General features: G+C 52.5%; 2 protein-coding genes across 2 annotated transcripts; one reads left to right on the top strand and one right to left on the bottom strand.

Annotated features, from left to right (window-relative positions):
• The first annotated feature begins 7782 nt into the window (after positions 1–7782).
• Positions 7783–16290, top strand: LOC131212688 (acyl-CoA Delta-9 desaturase-like). Its single transcript, XM_058206647.1, has 7 exons — positions 7783–7915; positions 8314–8723; positions 8809–9074; positions 9165–9235; positions 14574–14759; positions 14839–15034; positions 15111–16290. The coding sequence occupies exons 2-7, from the start codon at positions 8333–8335 to the stop codon at positions 15582–15584; spliced, it is 1584 nt and encodes a 527-aa protein (XP_058062630.1). The 5' UTR covers positions 7783–7915; positions 8314–8332; the 3' UTR covers positions 15585–16290.
• A 260-nt stretch (positions 16291–16550) lies between these two features.
• Positions 16551–18784, bottom strand: LOC131209632 (complex I assembly factor ACAD9, mitochondrial). The gene is made up of 3 exons (XM_058202741.1): positions 17701–18784; positions 17313–17637; positions 16551–17248 (listed from the first exon to the last, which is right to left on the bottom strand). The coding sequence occupies exons 1-3, from the start codon at positions 18705–18707 to the stop codon at positions 16724–16726; spliced, it is 1857 nt and encodes a 618-aa protein (XP_058058724.1). The 5' UTR covers positions 18708–18784; the 3' UTR covers positions 16551–16723.
• Positions 18785–18948: the final 164 nt, after the last annotated feature.

The raw sequence follows: 18948 nt of genomic DNA, 5'->3' as shown, positions 1-18948 counted from the left end.
TCCCCGCGAACTACCTTTTCCATATCAGCAGAGCGACCTTCGACTGGACCTTCCCTTGCGGCCCCGTTAGTAAGGCACTTCATGTTTGGTGGCCAGCCGGTCGCTGGTTAATTACCATTAGCCTGACTGGCCCCAGGAGCCCTTCCATGGGGTCTCTCGCGATCGACACATAGCTCCCGGTGCAGTGTTCACCGCGCACAGCGAAGGCCAAGGGTCAGCGTGGGGTTTACGCCGCTTTCATTATCGCTGCGATCATCCCCGACGAGGGACGGGGCCAGCGGCGCCCCGGGCGTTCGTTCCGATGCAGGCACGCACGCGGACCGGCTAATGTTCGACATAAAGACAATGCTTTCCTTATGATAATTCTAGAGCGTAATGGGTAATTACACTTAATGGTTGTCCAATCCGGCCAGGCGTCCGGACGCAGCAGTACGCGCAGCTGAACCGTCGCAGAACGGGTTCACGAAGAAAACGGTGCTCGTCGATCCGGTTCCGAAGGCACGCCGATGATGTAGACCGAAAGCCCTAAAAACATTTAAGGTTAATTGAAAATTTATAGGTCACCATTACGCGGCTAGCGGTGGTTTTGTTGATCTTCGTTTGCGTCTCCCGATGGTCACGGGGCACTCGGGGCGTCGGCGACTGCACAGCAATTGCAGCAATTTCATTGTCACTTTTGCGGACCGCTCGAAGGCTTGCACTCGTTTATGCTGCCGTCGATGCGTCTCCTGCGCAGCGCAGTCGGCAAACGTCCTTCGGGCGGGCTAGTAAATCTTGACCACCGTGGACTCCGTGTGTCGGAGCTGTGGAATCGTAATAAAGCGATAAAGATTAACGAACCTTGACATATGTGTTGCTGCTGCCATAAAGGGACACCAAATTGATTGTAACGATAGATTCGGTATCAGAGACAATGTTTGTCAGATTTTTTGTACCCATGTATCATAAAAGAGAAATTGGACAGACCGCATCGAATAGTCGCTTTTGAGGCGTAAGACGTCGTTTAGAATGCTAACAGTGCCTTGCTAAACTTCATTAACGAATAAAGGGAACAAAAGTAAAACTGACGGAAAGATATTATACATGTATCCAAGAGATTTCAATGCCCGAAACAAGGAAGTAAGGAAGAAAAACGATGCAATTTCTACATTTTTTTTAATTATGCTATTTTGATGTCTTGATCGTCATGTTTACATCAAGATTAATTAATTTTGGCCCATTTGGTTCATTCTTAAAGCTTGACGATGCAAACTAAACGCTAGAAACCAAATCAGGTTTGAATAGAAAGTCTACTCAATTGTCTGTTTTTCTATGTCAGAGAAATATCTATGCCTCTTCGTGATAAAACTAATGCAAAGAGTACTTTATTGCAATTAACATTCCTTTAAACACTCCTCAACGCCATCGGCGAGCCATGAGTTCAAAGAGGGCAACAATTTTAGAACCAATTTTGTTATCAAATTTATCGTACTCAGCTGTTTACACATTTCAGTGCCCAAAACATTCTCTCACTAAAATAACTACCGACAATGGCGATCCATTAACTACCAATAGATCCCATTGAAATAACTACCAATATTTTTTAAATTCCAAATTCCAATTGTTGAAACGTAAAACAAAAATCAACAATACATTTTGGTAAATCACGGTCACTATTAAATATCTCTGGTAAAAGTTTTCCTTGGGCTGTTTCTTACTCATTAAAATAAAGGTTTGATCGACTTTTGTTTCATTGACCAAAACCGCGTCACCAGTGATTTGGATGCCTTACAGATTCCTTTTCAAGTTAGGTATTTTCAGTTAAAATGAAGGCAACATTGAACACCTCTTGTGTGCTAGCTCCTCAACTAACTATCAACCACTTCCTACTATCACTTATCGTTGCAAAGTCGTACTCAAAAATTCATTCATCCCATTCGAACCAACTTCCGACACTCGTGATCGCGCCCATCACTCCACCGTACCGTGTAATGGGTGACGTTTGTGGCCCCGTAAACTTTTTATTGTGTAATGGGTAACGTTTGTGTTCGATCGTAAAACCACCAATCTGAGCATGGGCTGAACTCGCACGCGGCCATTAAAACGCAGCCCGAAACTCATGGTTGTGGTATCCCCACGCCGTCTCAGCCATAACCAATCATCAATCAAACGCATGGATTCTTGGCATGGTGCTCCGATTCCGTTTCGAGTCGTCCCGAGTTGCGAGATACCACGAGACCCCAAAACACAAATCAGACTGGTCGCGGCTCTCGATCGCGCTCAAGCGATCCTCGCTAATAACTCCAAAGGCTGTTCGAACCAACCGAGAGTCAGCGAGCGCCCCACGAGGTCGGAGATAGGTGGCCTATTGCAGCATCCGACGGGCGAAACCGGTTCGCTGACTGGCCCTAGCTACGTGCGTTGTACGCCGGACGAAGGCCAGCGAAATTGTTCATTACCAAGTGCAAGTACTACAACACCACCGAGCCGGCTCCGCCGGCTATGAATGGGATGCTGTGGCGCAACTGGCCACGTTCGTCGACTACATCTCACGACGGTGAAATGCCTCACCGCGCGGCAAGGCTTAGGGCTTCTCAGTGTTTCAGGGCCACGTGACAGGGCACATGAGAGCGATGCGTGTCGTTTTGGCTGCCGAAAAGGTTTCTCGCTTGGTCCACCGGTGAGGTGGTGGGTCATCGGACGGGTTTGGACAAGACATTTGGCGGAATTGTTTACACTCGCGTAAAGTGTTTTCAAACACGCCTAATGCGTGTGCGTACCACACCACAAACCGTGCAGGAACGCGCCCGGGGACTCGCCCGCGAGTGTCAAAAGTCTCTGGTCCGAAGCCGATGGCCGAAGGATCTTCTTGTCGTCGTCGTCTAATGCTTGCCCCGCCGATAACGCGTCGCGGCCGACACCGGCCTGATGGAGCGATAAGAAACGCTAGCTTCGAATATCTGGCAGCTGGTCCCGGTTTCACGAGCGAAGCCATCCTGGGATATGCGGCCCGCATATGAACTACTTCGTGTTCGACCTAAAACACGTTTCGTCGATCCAGTGAAGAGAGCGCAAACATTGGGCAACTTCACGAGGTTAAGCTCCACTGCCAAGGTTGCGGCCGAATTCGAACGCAGCGTCGGAGGAATAGTGTCGTCCCCGAGAAACTCACCCACCGAGCCTCCGTGAATCCCCCCTACGCCCGGAAGTGCTTGATATCCGCCCGATGAAAACCATAACGCGAAACGGAGGTGAAACCGAAAGCTATTGGGCTGCTAACTGCAGATAATTGGACGCAGCGCTTCTCGGAGACCGGGGGGCAGATTTTTGACACTTTTGCCACTGGTTTCCGCCTTTCGGTCGGCCGACCACGCTCCTGTGGTTCTCTCGCGTGTCCGCAAGGATGCGAAAGACGGACGAGAGAGGGTGATCCATCAAGTGTTGGGATTCGCAAAACTTGATTCTGGAATTTTAAAACAATTCTGGTGGATCTGGTGGCATCGTCGGCCCCTTTTGCTTCCGAAAATGAAGAAGGAGCGGCCGTACGCTTCCGAGATCTGTTGGCTGATTGGTTCTTCGGTGATATTGAAGTTGGAAACTCAAATCCGATCAAACAGGTTCTGCTCGGCTTTGGAGACCTCTGGGCCAGAGTCGCCGATGATTGATTCGGCCCGACACTTGGGAACTATCGAACTAGGGCCAGCCAAGCCACTCGCCACCGTTTCGCCCAGTGTCAGCGGAATTGTGTTCCAATTCCGTAGGAGCGTGTGGGTGCCCGGGTGCGGCCTGTGTTTATTTTCGAACAATCGCATGACACCTTTTTCACGCGGTTGTTGTCGCGAAAAGGGCCACACGACACTTTACTCACCCAGCTCCAGCGCTGCCGCTTTGGAAACCTTTGGCCAACATGCTCGTCAATATTAGCTCGTCCAGTTAATGACTTGCGCTGGTCGCCGTCCCTGGGTGGATCGATCGATGGGATCTGGGGCCAGCAATCGGCCAGTGTCAGCAATTCCAAACGGGGTCTGAGGGGGGGCCGGAGCATAGTTGGGTCGGCCGTACCATTTCGCGATCACACGTGAAGCAGCGTGCAGTGAACCGAGCGAAACGCATCCTGAGGTGTGGTGCATCCCAGGAGGATGCCAGCTAGTAGGAGGTCCTACAGCCAGTGCTTCGTGCCAACTGTCATAAATCTGTCCCAAGTGATCTGTTTGGTGAGCGTTAAGTGCGTGGCCCATCCATTCGCAAGACCTCGTCACATCCGTTCCGGTGACGTTGGTATTCGATGTCCTACGTGAGCGGATGCAGACAGACGCGTTAGAAACGGAGCAGTGTGTCGACCGGTGAAGATGTGCTAGCCGCGAAAACGATAAAATCTCATTAGTGCCAGCCGACTGGCGTGGCGTGACGTAGGTTAGGGTAGGAACTGGAACTCCAATCAAAGGCTGGGTTGTGCAAGTGGATGAAATTGCCACAGGGCAGGCAGGCAACGCAAAGAGCCTGCGCTTGTAACCGATCGTCGCCGTCGAATTCGCTGGCGTGTGGCGGACGGCTAACTAGGTCCACCGATTTGCGCGGTGTGTGCACTTCTGGAGGACGTGATATTGTTTGGGCGCTGCCTGCCTCCCCCCCCCCCCCCACGACTTTTTGTCGCAATTTTTCACGCCACCCAGCCGGGGGGACCTATTAACGTGACACATGGAAATTGATGGTGAGCTAATGTGCAGTAAGTGTTGCGCGAACGTGGCGCGATATTGTTCTTCGGGGAGGGCCCTCGGGCGGTGACTTAGACCTTAGGATGCGAAACATTGACACGCCACACCAAAACAATGGCCGACGTCATTCGTTGACTTTTCAACGTCTTTCAAAACTCGCTGCTGCTGCTGCTCCGACGTCTCAACCCATTGGGTACATGATCTCCCCCGGAGATCTTTTTTTGTGGGTTCCCTTCGCGAAATCAACTTCCTTGTGGTGCGCAATGATACAATAATTAATCTCGATTAATCTAATTGAACCACTCACAGCGCGCTCCGCTCCGCTCAAGAATGGATCCTACCCGCGAAGTAATGATCGGCCCCAGACCAAAAACCCAATCATTGTGTAATTTCTTAATCTTATTTACCTCTCTCGGACCGTTGGGTTTTGCCAGCCAGTGCCCCTCCGACATTAGACGGGTGCGCTTCGCGGGCCGTTGATGAGGTAAAGCTGCCGCCGGCTGGCCGCCTTGGATCATTATTAGTTTCATTGTGCCCACCATATTCCACCGTCGCCGAAAGTATCGCGCGGTTATTTACATTTGCCAAAAGCACTACGCAGCGCCACAAGGATTGGGTTCTTGAGTCTTCGGATGCCGCCGTTCCCGCGGTTGAGCGCACAGAGCTTTGCACAGTTGGTCCGTTGGACAACAGACTTCTGAATCCCTCTGAGGCATGTTTCTTAGACGAACCAAAAGGCTCACGGCGCCTACTTAAATCGCCACGAAAATCTTCACCAGCAAACTCGCCCAAGTGAAAGGTCAATTAATTGGAGAATTTTGGATGGCAACACTGCCATGGACCGATTATGAGATTTGCAGAAATGGCAACAGAATGCGTCGTTTACGTTCTGGCGTGCACCCCAAAAAAAATGGTAGTAACCGAGCTAGGCTCACCCGGCCAAGGTCTCCCTATGGGCAGAGCCTCCGACGGCGTCCGCCGAATCATCATTTGGGAAGTTCATCTGCAGACAGCTCTTCTAGTCTCTAAGAGCGGAGCAGGCGGCGGTGAGCGTTGTTTCCATTTCACCATGGCGTGTGACGACCGTTTCAATAAATCTAGCAACCATCTCCACGCGATCTACGAAATCATCCGGCCGAAACTGGGGCCCGCTGAACCTTGAGCGGTTTTTGGGGCTCGTGATTCGTGGGTCGGCCACGAAGAAACGGCCAGCTCAGCTGTCGGAACGGACGGAACCCCCCCCCAATTCTAACGGAGCGTCACCAGCGAGTCGCGACGGTCACCAGATTAATTATTTATTTTTTTTCTGTGGCCCGTGGCCAAGGCATCTAACGTGCGTTAGTTCGTGAACCGGACCGGACCTGCTGTGTGCAGCAGCAGCAGTTGGCTTCCTTCCGGTAGGTCGACCCCGTAGAGCCCCTGAGTGGACTGGACTTCTCGGGCGACCGATTCTTTCACCATTGTTGTGCGCTCTCTGCCCCCCGCGGGCCACCCAGTCTGCGTGGCCTCCTGCGTCATCGTGTGCGTTCCGCCCTACCACAGACTCCGCGAGGCGTGCGCGAGAGAAACAGCGCACGAGGTGGCGGCGGCGGTACCTTGATCGCTTGTCTCGATCGGTCGGCGAGGCGAGGCGAGAAGGTAGGAGTGAGTATATAAACCTCTCGTCAAACCTGACGGTGGGTTCATTCGCTGAACTTAGCTTTTCCCATCCTAACGTTCCGTGCCACCCGCGTGTGCCGGTGTGGTCAGCTTCATTCCTTCTCTCCCGAAGACCTCCCGCTCCGGCTACCCCATAGTTTTATCTCCCACCCAAGCTGGCCTCCATTCCGAGGGGCGATAGTTTTTCGGTGATCAAACATTTTCGGTGAAACTTGCGTAACTTGCGGGCTCGGATCGAGCGATCCGAAAACCGGTCGGCTACCGGGACGATCGGTCCGAACTCTCGGCTGGTTGGCTGGCTGGCTGGCTGGACCCCAGGCGACCCAGCAGACGCGTTTGAACCAGCTCATTCGACTCCTTGCAGCGCACGGACGAAGTCCTCCGTGAGTGAGTGAACCAAGGTGGTCCAGGAATAGCAATACCCGATAGTGTCCATAGTGTCGCGCGCCAGTGTTTCCAAAATTGAACGGAAGTCAAAAATGACAGCACTTTCCCGGGAAGTGAACGTACGCAAGTGACGTGATCGAGCAACCCGTGAGTTTGCTGCAGTGAAAGTGTCAGGAAAGAAGCGCGCGTCAGCCAGTGCCTGGAAAAGAACTGTTCAGTGAGCCTCTTATTCGCTCCGGAGTGAGAAGGTGAGTAAAAGAGTGATGGAACGGGACAAGATTCTGTCCAGCTGTGGCCGTGGAGTGCTGGACACCTGCGGGAGCCATTTGGACGAAACCTGGACAGAGTTCCTGCAACGGAGTGGTGTGGCTTTCAAACGATCGAAGGCGTTCTCCGCGTGGTGATTTCCAGCCCAGCTGCCACCTTTGTGGCCCCGTGGAAGTCTCGGTCGTGTAATGGATTGTGAATTACACATTTGCATCGGCGTCTAATCGTGTAATTGCCAGGACTGGCCGAGAACGGCAACCTTCACCGACGCGCGCGCCGCCCATCAGGCAAAGGACAGTGTGTGCTGCGTGTTCCGTGCTGGTGTATGTGTCCTGTGTCCGGGTGTAATTTATCGCCTTTTTTTTGCCCATAACCCGGCCGGCAGCAGCGGCAGCTGTAGGGCTAATCCCCATCCCCAGCCCGGAGTGATTGATCGCCCGGAGCAGGAACGGAACGGAGATGTTGGTTCGCTTCGCCCAAAGGTTCATTGTGTTAGGTGAAATGTCAAACCAGTTTACGGGGCGCTCCTCCCGTGGGGCGTGGCGTCCGGAGTTGGGTGTAAATTGCCTTCACGAGGACGGGAGTCTCCCTGGTCTCGTCCTGTAGAATCTTCCCGTTCACTAATCGCGTCGACCGGGATCACCACGGTAGGCCACGGCACGTCACTATTCTCGACTTGCGGAAATCGATCTCGGTATTTGATGGATGTCGCTGACGAGCGTCCGCCACGAAATTAGCTGCCCATCAGTCACGGGTATCGTTTCACGGGCGCACCTCGCCCCGTTGGCCTCCGGTTGACATCATTGTACCCGGTGACGGGCGATGCCGTAGTCGGTGGACGTAAATCAATCCTGCGCACCTGCAACCCACACTACACACGGCACCGGCACCAGGGTCATCTTTAAATGGTGAACAAATTTGCTTTCTGTTCGATGGCTCCGTCACCTTTTTCTTACACCGGAGACCGCCAGGTGATGGACCGCCACAGACCATGCCTTGTTCTCTGAAGACTCTACTCCGTGGGTGGGTGGGGGGAGCTAAAGTTCGCTAAAGGGCCAGCCATCAATCGGTGCCGATCGTTTGGGGCGCCCGTTTACACGCCCCGTCAAGGGCTGAGGGCTGAGGCTCAAGGCGAGACAAGGCGGTCCGGATGGCCATGAGCCAGTAAGCAGCGCCGTCGCGACGACCGGTCAGGTTTACAGGCTTCCCACATTTGCACTCTGACGTTCCTGGAGTCACGTTCCTGTCAATGAATGCTGAGCAGTCGGTAATCAGGACTCTCCATCTCTCTGCTTCTGCTTTGCAGAACCCCCCCGCCCGGCGAAATGGGTGCCGATTCGTTACCGAAAACGATACTGTGCGCCAAAACGCCGGAACTGATCGAGACGGCCATCGCCGACCGGAAGCCGGAACCGTCACAGACCACAGACACCAGCTTACCGCAGCTGGCCGACTCGACCCTCGCCGGCACCCAGTTCGAGAAAGCGCTCCAGACGTGCGGCAGTGCCGTGCACGACGAGGCGGAAGTCGACCGGAAGCTGAAGGAGATCGGCTCGGCAACGCCCATCCTGCCGTCGGAGATCGGGACGGACTTCAGCTTTAAGCGCGAGATCGTGTGGAAGAATGTGATCGGGTTCCTGGCGCTGCACATCTGCGGCTGGATTGGGCTGCATCTGGCCTTCTGGCGGTACTGTGACTACCGGACCACGCTCTACAGTGAGTATACGGGAAACCCGATGGCCGTTAGGTCCTTGGGCAGTGCTGGGTCTGTAGCGCCGCTCTTCACTTCACTTCTCCACAGCAATGTGGCTGATGTACGCCTCGGGACAGGGTGTTACGATGGGCGCACATCGACTCTGGTCTCACCGGGCGTTCAAGGCGACGCTCTGGCTGAGGATCATCCTGCTCTGGATGCACACGCTGGCCGGACAGAACTGCCTGTACGTGTGGGTGCGGGACCACCGACAGCACCACAAGTTCTCGGACACGGACGCCGATCCGCACAACGCCAACCGTGGCTTCTTCTTTTCCCACATCGGCTGGCTGCTGTCCCGCAAGCACCCCAAGGTAGGTCACCCACTGCCACCGCCAGCCACCGCCAGGACGACAGGTCTCTCACCCCGCTCTCTGCCTCTCTTCCCCTTCGCCCTGCCACAGGTGATCGAGTACGGCAAGAAGATCGACATGTCCGATCTGGAAGCGGACCCGTTGATTATGTTTCAAAAGCGGTAAGTACCCCTGTTCGGGCGGCCGACCTTCACTTATGCCCAAAATACCACCCAACCGAGGCGTTCACGGTCAGCGGGTCCTCCGGAGGAGAGCTGTCCCCCCCCCCCCCGTAATGAGATGCACCTAACCTTCATGTGCGGCCGTCGATCAATCAGTCAAGTGCGCTCCGCTAATGACCCTCGGTGGGCAATTGAAGCCGGCAGCATCATAATGAAAGTGGCCAGTGGCCATGGTGAAAGAGCTGCCCCCATCGGTCACTCTATCTCACCTTCGCTCGCTCTTGGTCCGTGGAGTCGTTTCGCCACAGTTGTGGTGGGCCACTTGTGGGCCGTTCCATGTTTTCCATTATGTTTTGCGTCTGTTGTTACATACGAGATGTTGGCGAACCATATGGTTCCATTTTTTTTCCAAAACCGAACCGACAGTGCATTGACTTTCGGTCAGCATAGCCCATCAGCCGTGTGACCTCGGCGACCTTGAGCCCTTTTCCTCGCCAGGCTGGCTCGGCGCAGATCAACAGCACGCCCGAAAATATTGCGTCGATCGTCGCTGCCGCCGCCGTCGATCTGCTCCACTGACGTAACGGTAACGGTTCGTAGCTCGTACGCTCGCACTGTCCTGGCACACTGTCCGCTTAGGGCGCCTAGCGGCAGCCACCAGTCTTGCACCACACGCGGCGCGCTTTCTCCCGCACGCTAGAGATACCCAAATCTTGCGAGACCAACGAGGTTACGAAGGCGGACGAGCCACCATTTTGAAGTCACGTCACCGAATCACCAGCCAGGCGGCGTTGCCCAATCCTGATGTCTGATGGCCCATAAGAGTCCCAAACCCAGATACCGGGCAGCCTGGGGGGCAGCGACACAGAAACGATTGGAATAAAGGTTCCCCAAAAGCGTCGTACAGAAATGGCCAAAGTGGCCCCACCAGGCTCTCTGCAACTCGAGCAGTCTAGTCAAATCTGGGCGATAGAGAGAAGGTGAACATAAAATTCCAAATCTGCATCCCGCCCCTCGATTCGCACGCTCCGCTGGACTTGACTCCGAAATATTGAACCCGCCTCGATTCGGACCTAGAGAAAGGCTAGTCGACGGAGTGTGTCGCAAAGCTTAGCACATCTAACGGAGAGGGTTCAAAATTTGAATATCACCTAACGGTGTTCGCCTAGTCGATCGTTACGCGTTAGTGGATCGCGGAGTTGACGGAGTCTCCGCGATACTGCAGATGAGGTGTCTTGAAAACACTCAAAATATGGCTCACCACAACCGACCGAGATCAGCGACAGAGGTTTGCCGTTGACTCGAGACAAAAAAAGGGAAAGCATTTTCAAATTCGACAGACCTTGCCAAACATACCGGCTGGTGTCCTTCAAAGTGGAATATATTCGGCGCTTGGGCGTGCGTTAGCTCTGGCGCATAGATTTCGGAACGGAAGCATTGTGCTAGTTCGGGCCCCGGTGTGGCGTGATTGGAACGCGACTATGAGAGGTACAAATAGAGCCGAATGGCTCACCAACGTGTCAACCGTGAGACTCAACACTCAGGAACTACTTGATGTAAAGGCGATCTTGCATCGATCGCCACGGAAACAATCTGCGGTTGGGTTTTGCCCCTACAAACAAATGGACTGGGGCGTGTAGAATCACACCTAATGAAGCATGAAAGTGCGTCGATCAGCGCAGAACCGTGGCGAAAGAGGATTCTGCTCGGGGTGGGTTCCGCCGGAACATCTGGCGTTGGAAGGCAGAGTGCGAAAGTCAAAAACCCGAAAACCCCTGGCCTGTCGCGAAGGTTATTCAGGAAAGCACCAATTACTTACTAACCGGTGTCTAACGTTGCTTGCTACCTGCTCGATCGGGTTGATCGATGATTAATCACCGGTCGTCCACCGCGGTCCACCGAAAAATATACTCCGTCCTTGGAAGATAGTGACACCACGAAATAAACACGACACGCAAACAAACGATATGGTCGAAGGATGAAACCGACCAAGCTTCTTCGTGGCCACCTTCCCGGTCGAGATGGAGCCGACGTCTTCACAGCGTACAGCGATGGTCCAACCGTTCGTATCACCTTGCCACTCCGAAAATGGCCGTTTTAATCCACTTCTGATTCAGTTATTAGGCCGGGGCTCGTCACGAACCGCCTGGTGGTGGCACCAGCCTTGCACCGCGAATCGTTAGCGTCGTCCACTGGTTCGACCGATTGTCGAGGCCGATCTGTCCAACAGCAGCCCACTATTGGTCCAATCTTTCCTCGGATCAATGTATTATTCATCGAGAGCGATTAGTCGCATGTGATCCGGTGTCTTTGGCTCCAACACGCACCCAATACGATTGAACAACCTTCGGCACGTGTTGTTGCAATGTAACCATCCGAGGATTGCGAAATGGCCATGATTGATGGTCCCTCGAATGTGGTTCAGTTTGGTCAAACTACTTCAGTGTTCCTAGTGTAGATGAGGGGTTCGATTCCCGGTTGGCCCCGGGTATCCTTCAACTTGTTCCTTTACGTTCGGTGTGCTCGGGATCTCGGGATCAGATCAAAACTTGATGAATCAAACCCCGAAGATGTCTGTTCCGCCTGCGTTTCGGTTGACCAGCGATCGTAGAAGTGCATGCGGAATCCATAAGGTTTTGAGGTGGGTGGAGTAGTGCGTTGTCTCAACCCCCACGCCCCATGATTCACGGTCCTTGGTGGAGTGCCGTTTTAACAACAGGTTCTCTACGGGTCCACGAGACAAAGATAGAGAGAGAGAGAGAGAAGCAACTGAGACGCTACTAAGTGGTTTTAGCACGTCAAAACTGAACCGACAGACGAGACTCGCCCAGAGGCGGAGGGCTTTGTATAAATTATTCGGTCTTCCTTTTGGTGGGGGCGCTACCCGCAAGCTGCTTGGCCGAACTCGAAGGAAAGGATACCCGTCCGCGTGTTATTACATCACACGTGTGTGTCTCAGCACACGATTGATACGCGGGGCGTGATAAAAGCGCCCGGGAGATCTGTTAGAATGTCGGCCAAGGCTGACGGGGTCGTCAGAGTGGGGCGAAAAAAAACGGTCTGGTGTTTTCGCTTTTTCGATTTCACGTTCAAACGCGCCATTCCAACGGGCTGATGACATGCGAAGCGGCTTGCAGAACGGTTTTTTTGGGGTTAGCTGTTAGCTTGAAAGGCGGATGTTGCGTGATCGAAAGTCGTCGTCGAAAAATGTCGACTGAAAATTAATAACTCCCCCATTCAGTGAAGCGCCACCATGGTTTTTGGGCAGCATGGTCGAACGGTGAATCAGAGAGCGGGAAAACTCGTTTGAAAAGGACGCTCAAAAATAATGGGGTATTATGGGTGAAGTTCCCGTTACCCCTTGCATCTGGCCAGTTTTTGCTAGCACACACGGTATCGGATCCAAAAACAGTTATGAAATCTTTGATACCTTGGAAAAGGTTTCGAGATCGCGATCAACAATGTCAATGCTAGTGTGTTCCAATGCGATGTGTGCCAATAGGCTAAAACGCTTGAGCATTAGCACATTGGGTCTAATAGGGTATCACTAGTCGTCAGTAGTCAAGTTACCAAAGAGAGATACTAGCATTCGAAAATTTCGTTATCATTTATCTGAAAACTTAATACTTTGGGCAATCAGCTTGTTGCACTGATGAAGTATGGAAAGGACATCAAAAGGGGCATTTTTTTATCCTTTCGTTCATTCGCCTTTGTGTTCGATAGTGTTGCAGGTCCATTAAATCATCTAAGCCGCCAGAGCGTTGCAGCGCTGAAGGAACCGCTCACTTGTCTACAAACCGAGGTGAGCAAATCGGTCTCAGTTAAAGGTTACCTTTTGCCAAAAGCGTAGTAGCCTCATCGCCGTGGCCACCCCGAGCACGACGGTAGCTCTGTGATCGGCACAGCCTCCCCCAAGGCTCCAAATTACTGGCCCAACGAAGTATCGATCATTTGTGATCTTTCAAATATCAACATCAAGTGTCGATGCGGCCTCCTGCGGCAACCTGATCCGAAGTCCGCCTCCCTTGGCTATCCTTGGCTTGTGGTCGAAGGTCCACTTGGGCCGATGTTGATGAAGGTCAGCTTGCACGGCCGCCGGCGGCTGCTTGACGTTCGCTTCGTGACTGGCGTGCTGTAGCGCACGTGCATTCCGTAACGAACGGGGGAGCTCGCGCATGAATTACCGTTTCTTGTGACCGCCCCGAAGGGAGGAGGCCCAAAACAAAACAACTCATCTTTTCTTCATCGCTCGAGACCCTCGGGGCAGCTTCCACGCCGAGGAAGGGGTGCGCAAACCTTTTGGCGCCCACGGTCCGAGCACGCAATTGAACTTCAGCTCACGGTCAGTCCGTGAATTGCACGCACACACCGAAAGACCCCAGAGCCAGAGTGGACCAATGGACACTGGCCGTGCCGATCGGATCCAGCCAGCGTTACAGCACCGCTCGGCCGAAGCAGGCTTCTGGGGTCATTATAAACACTTGCACTTTATTTGGTTTCGCGTTGTCTGCGGTCCTCGATCGATTCGTGTCCAATTGCACTTCAGACCAGCGGGTTGCGCATAAGTGGTACATCATCAGCGCGGTGCCCTTGACTCTTGCCGCGAACCCGCCTCGAGGACTTCGAGGAGAGCACCGGGCAGATGTGTCGTAATCAGCGCGCTCGCCTATGGAAGCGTGGACAGCACGTGATGTCGGCTTAAGCCGTGTTACCGCAGGTATTCCCAGAAAAAGAGAACACGCAACGGGCCACGTGTCCAGCAGGTAACCTGCCACGCGGTGTAACGATCTCCGTTAAGCACTTACCGGTCCCGGCAGTGGGCAACTTTCTTGCTGCCATCGGATCACGCTAGGCCAATAATTAGCGGGTGGCGGGCCACCTAGCCCCACAGGAGGAAGTAGCCACTCCAAGGCCACGAAATGTTGATCGATCGTGGTGTGGTGGCAGAGGTGGAGATTAAGGCAACTGATAGGCCTCCACCGATCACAGGTAACCGGTGCCTCGTCTAATCATAGGCATGCGATACTGTTTCTGTTTTATGTCGCCGGTCGACCGTGGACAGATGAGGTGATTACTCTCGGACTTGGATGGTCGCAGCCTCTAGCGATGGCAACAAAAAATCGATTACTCTACCTGGTACAATTGACTCACATCTAGGCCACGTAAGCAATGAGGTTCTTTTGTGGCTCCCGGCACAGATTAATTGTTGACCCAGTTGAGTCAGGGCTCAGGACAAATGGCATGATCGACCATAAAAGAAACTATAACCTAGGCTTTGACATTCTGGCACTTCAATTCTCGGTTCTATTACACATCCCTTTACCACTGTACCCTTTAGGCACTACAAACTGCTCTACACCATCTTCGCCCTGTTTGGACCGACCGCCGTTCCGGTGTACTTCTGGGGCGAGAGCTACTGGTACGCCCTTTTCGTGGCGTTCTTCTTCCGCACAGTGCTCAGCCTTAACGGGACATGGTCGGTGAACAGTGCTGCCCACATGTTTGGCACCCGTCCGTATGACAAGTGAGTTGCCCGAGCCTTCCGGGACCGCAGCGATCCGCAGGAGCACTGAACTAATCCGTTTGCTTGTACGCGCTTTCAGAACCATGTGGCCGGTGGAGAACATGTTTGTGTCGTTCGTGGCTGTCGGCGAGGGCTGGCACAACTACCATCATGCCTTCCCGTGGGACTATCGTGCGTCGGAGTACGGGACGCCGCTTAATCTGACCGGAACGCTGATCGATCTGCTGGCCAAGGTTGGCGCGGTGTGGGACCGGAAAACGGCCACTTCCAACATGGTGAGTACCCACTGGCGGTTGGTTCCTATAATGGAGGAGGATCGCTAATTACATTGCCGGTTTTGGTGGGGCGCAGGTGAAAAATCGTGTTATGCGCACGGGCGACAAGTCACACCATACTTACGGCACGGACGAGGGCCGCCAGGCGTTCACCACGCTGTGGAACGTTTGGAAGCACCCGTCCAACCCGAGCTACAACTCGATCCACACGCCGAAACCGAAGATCCTGCAGTCGGACGGCTACGCACTGATTCCGGACGAGCTGAAGCAATCCGAGCTGGACGAGGAGATCCTGTCGAAGGAGAACGAGGAGCTGCTGCGCCGCCAGCAGGAGGAAGAAAGCCGCACGACTGAAGCGAACCAAATCTACACCAAGCTGTCGAAGTACATCAAGGAGCAGCAGCAAGCGGAAGAGCTGCTGTTACAATCGAACAACAACAGCGAAAAGAGTGCACAGGGAAAGGCCGCCCTGAACGTTGTCGACTGCAACGACAATGCGCTGGTCAAGCGGAGAGTCCCGGTGGCCGAGGTACCGACCGCAACTCACTAGCTAGCACATCTTGGCGATGGCGGAGATTAAAATGGCCATCCAGACACATTCGTCGCATCCTTCATCGCAGCACGTGCGTTCCAGTAAGGGCGCAACACGTAGGAAGAGCTCGCCTCTGCTGTTGCACCAAATGCTCAATTTACTCTAAACCTATCACCTATCCTCGACGAGGCGTGTTGTGGTCATGTACGATTTCTCACTTTCTCTCTCTCAAGATGCAAAAGATTGCAGAAAAAGAAAGCATGTGATATGCTCTTCTGGTGGCCAACCTGCCGGTCGGCGGAATGCCAGAACAGTGGATACAAAAACAGTCAAATCAATTCGTGCCGTAAGCATGGTTCGAAAAGCTAGTTCATTCATTTACACTCAAAAGCTCCCTAGCCAAGTGGCGTCGGCGATGAGCATGCATAGTCGCGATTCGTCTCCGCTTACTGTCCGTGCTGACGCACAATCACTATAATCATCGTTTCGCCACTGTCGTTGGCCACGCATCCTTACCAAACCGTGATGATAATGCCCAACCTTCATTAACGCTTTTGTATGTGTTTTCCCAATTGCTAGTTGTTAAGTTAAGTAGGCCAGATAACACGAAAACGAACATGCATGGCAACAGGCCCTCGCATTTCGCAGACTGCACGGCGCGCAGTAGCTCGCGTACAGTCTTTTTAGGGGATGACTATTTTCTTTTCGGGGCAGGGATTCCAATAAGTGCTGAAATTTACGCTAAGAATAAAAACTTTAAGAAAATAAATAAGCCCGTTATTTCCTTGTCGTTCGTATGCCGATGTGCATTAGCATTGAAGCTATTCTGAGTAAGCCACTAGGCGAAACGATCTCTCAATCAACCGGGTTTGTAAATTGGCAGTAATTATTATCGTTAGTACTTGGAAATGGTTTAATATTTGACCAGCAAATATACCCAATAATAGAAAGATGGAATACGCAATTGAACACAACGGATAAAGATTGAAAGTTTTATTAAAGATGGCGACTACTTTTCACATTGGTTTAAAAGATGGGCTACAAATTAATTCTGGGGGGCTAGCAAACCATTGCAGGTTGGCAAAGTGAACAAAAACTAACTGAATAGTGCAGTTACCTCCCTGTAGCCCACGCTCCCTGCTCTATCGCCAACTGCTTCAATAATTTTTCGTAATGGCGTGTTCGAAAAAGTAACCCTTATTGCGGAACAAATTTCGTGCCACTATGTTGTAGTTGTCGTCATTTGTAATAAACGGTCCGCTTTCCAAGTCTATTGCCAGCAGACGAACTTTTTCGTTCATTTCCCGGCACAGCATGTTCGCCAGATGCACTTCATGCTCAGCGTGCCGCAGCCCTATGCAGTACGCTCGGGAGGCTCGGGAAGCCGAGGCCGTCATTGCGTAAATCATAGTGGCAATATTTGCTACCCGTTCCAGCTCAACATGGCGATCTACGACTTCAGCTCCGTGCCGTGACAACATACACACGACGGCAAGTTTCAGTCTAACGATCGAAAACTCGATCCAGTGAGCCGCAGGGTCTAGCGACGGATGAAAGAATTGCTGCAGATCGGCAAACTGCTTCGGGTTCTGTATGGACGACTTCTCAAAAAGCTTCGAAATTACGTACGACGGATTCATGGCCGGGTTGCGATCCTTTTTGATTGTTTCGTGGGCGTGATTCTGAAAAGACAAAACACACACATACTGAGGTTCTGAAGTTTGGGTGCATGTCTATCAATCGTACCCCAGCGTACTGCAGTCCCGATAGTGCAATTAGGAAGTTGACGGAATCTAGAGATTCGTCACCGATGTAAAGCTTAAAAGCATCGTTGAACAGTGCTTCGAATGGGCTATCCGCGCTGAGTGCTTGTGGTCCAAGTAGTTTTAGCGGAAGCGTAGCAAACTTGATGAGCTGCTCTGCCGAAAACACTTTCGTTATTGCTGCCTCGAGGTCAACGTCTTGGTTTTCAAAATCATCCATTAAGCTAGTCGTCATGTAGATGAGACTTTCGGCAGCATAAACTACAGATGCCATTCTCGCCAGTTGCTCCCGGATGACTTCAATGTCTCTGCATGATAAAAGCACAGATAAAAGAGATCTGCAGATCATTTGGATATGTGCGACAACTTACGTGATTTCACCGGAAACTGTTTTCGTATTCAGACAAACTGTAGTCAGCTCGTTCAGTATCCGTTTCAGCAGCGTTACTCGCACCACACTCGACTGTACACGCATTGATGTCAGAAGTTTGGTCAGTACGTCGGTTCCTCCGGGTATGACATGTTCTTCAGGCACATTCACTTGATTGAAGTTAACGGTCAACCTTGTTATCCCGTTCCTGGACACAGTTGCATCCGAAATCTCTACACCTTTTGCTTGGGCATCCACCAGGAAGGTGGCAATCGTGCTCTCCTCTGCGTTCATTTTTTCGATCCCTTTAGTTGACGCTACCACCGCTAGTAGCCCGGAGTCCATTCCGTTACGGTACAGCACCTTTGATCCGTTCAGACGCCATTTGCGGTCGGAAAAGTCCAGCTCGGCTACCGTGCTGAACATCGTGTGACGCGAGCTGTTGGTTTCGTACAAAGCTCCCGCTGCAATCTTTTGGCCGCTGCACAGTTCTCCTAAGAATGCGTTCTTTGCCTCGTCCGAACAGTGGCGTGTAATCATTTGTACGAGGGCATTATGCTCGAGCACCTCTAATGCTCGCTGGAGGTTTTCCGCCACCAACTCGTTGATATAAGCGAATTCGGTTTCGGTGTACTGTTTGCCGCCGTACGCCAGAGGGCCCTGCAAACCGTAGACTTGGAACGAATCGGCTGATTTTACCTTACCGAGCGCGACAGTAGTTTCTATGAGCTTGGCCTTGTCCTCCATCAGCCGGGACTGCTCTTCCCTGTTTAGCGATTCTGGAAAAGACAGCAGATCCGTATCGACCGTGCCCAGAAACATAGATTTCACGAAGGGTTTTCGTTGTGCCGCTCGCTCGTGTGCCGGTTTCGAAAGGATGGTTATGTGATCAGGAACTGTTTCGGAATGCTGGGAATCGCGTGAAGCTACGGTAGAATAGTAGCATTGCCGGGCGATGGCCAGCGGGCCTGCCGACCTACCGAGCCGACAACAAACGGCAGTCAACATTGTTTCACAATTTTATGCCTTCCGCTTAGCCGTAGGCCTCTAAAACCCTTTATTTACACACATAAATGCACACTAGAAATCTCTGTCGGAGCCGAGTTGTAATTTTACGCCCGCCAGCCAGCTGTCAGTGGCGAAGAGTGCGACACAACCCTGCGCGGATGATCGACGCGGCTGTCATTGTTTGTTGTTGACATTTGTTGACGAAGTGCAAGGTTTGTTCGATCTATTTTACGGTGCAACT

Source organism: Anopheles bellator, chromosome 2 (genome assembly GCF_943735745.2).
Source record: "Anopheles bellator chromosome 2, idAnoBellAS_SP24_06.2, whole genome shotgun sequence".
In the NCBI taxonomy this organism is placed as follows: Eukaryota; Metazoa; Arthropoda; class Insecta; order Diptera; family Culicidae; genus Anopheles; species Anopheles bellator.
Note: the sequence above shows the minus strand (reverse complement) of the source record. Positions and strands in the feature narration are given on the sequence as shown.

Excerpts from the sequence above, each read along its gene's own strand:
- LOC131212688 (XM_058206647.1), top strand. The coding sequence starts at position 8,333 with ATGGGTGCCGATTCGTTACCGAAAACGATACTGTGCGCCAAAACGCCG. Across the intron at positions 14,760-14,838 it reads GGCACCCGTCCGTATGACAA|AACCATGTGGCCGGTGGAGA; the intron begins GTGAGTTGCCCG and ends ACGCGCTTTCAG. Across the intron at positions 15,035-15,110 it reads AAACGGCCACTTCCAACATG|GTGAAAAATCGTGTTATGCG; the intron begins GTGAGTACCCAC and ends GGTGGGGCGCAG.
- LOC131209632 (XM_058202741.1), bottom strand. The coding sequence starts at position 18,707 with ATGTTGACTGCCGTTTGTTGTCGGCTCGGTAGGTCGGCAGGCCCGCTG. Across the intron at positions 17,638-17,700 it reads ACAGTTTCCGGTGAAATCAC|AGACATTGAAGTCATCCGGG; the intron begins GTAAGTTGTCGC and ends TTTATCATGCAG. Across the intron at positions 17,249-17,312 it reads CGGGACTGCAGTACGCTGGG|AATCACGCCCACGAAACAAT; the intron begins GTACGATTGATA and ends TTGTCTTTTCAG.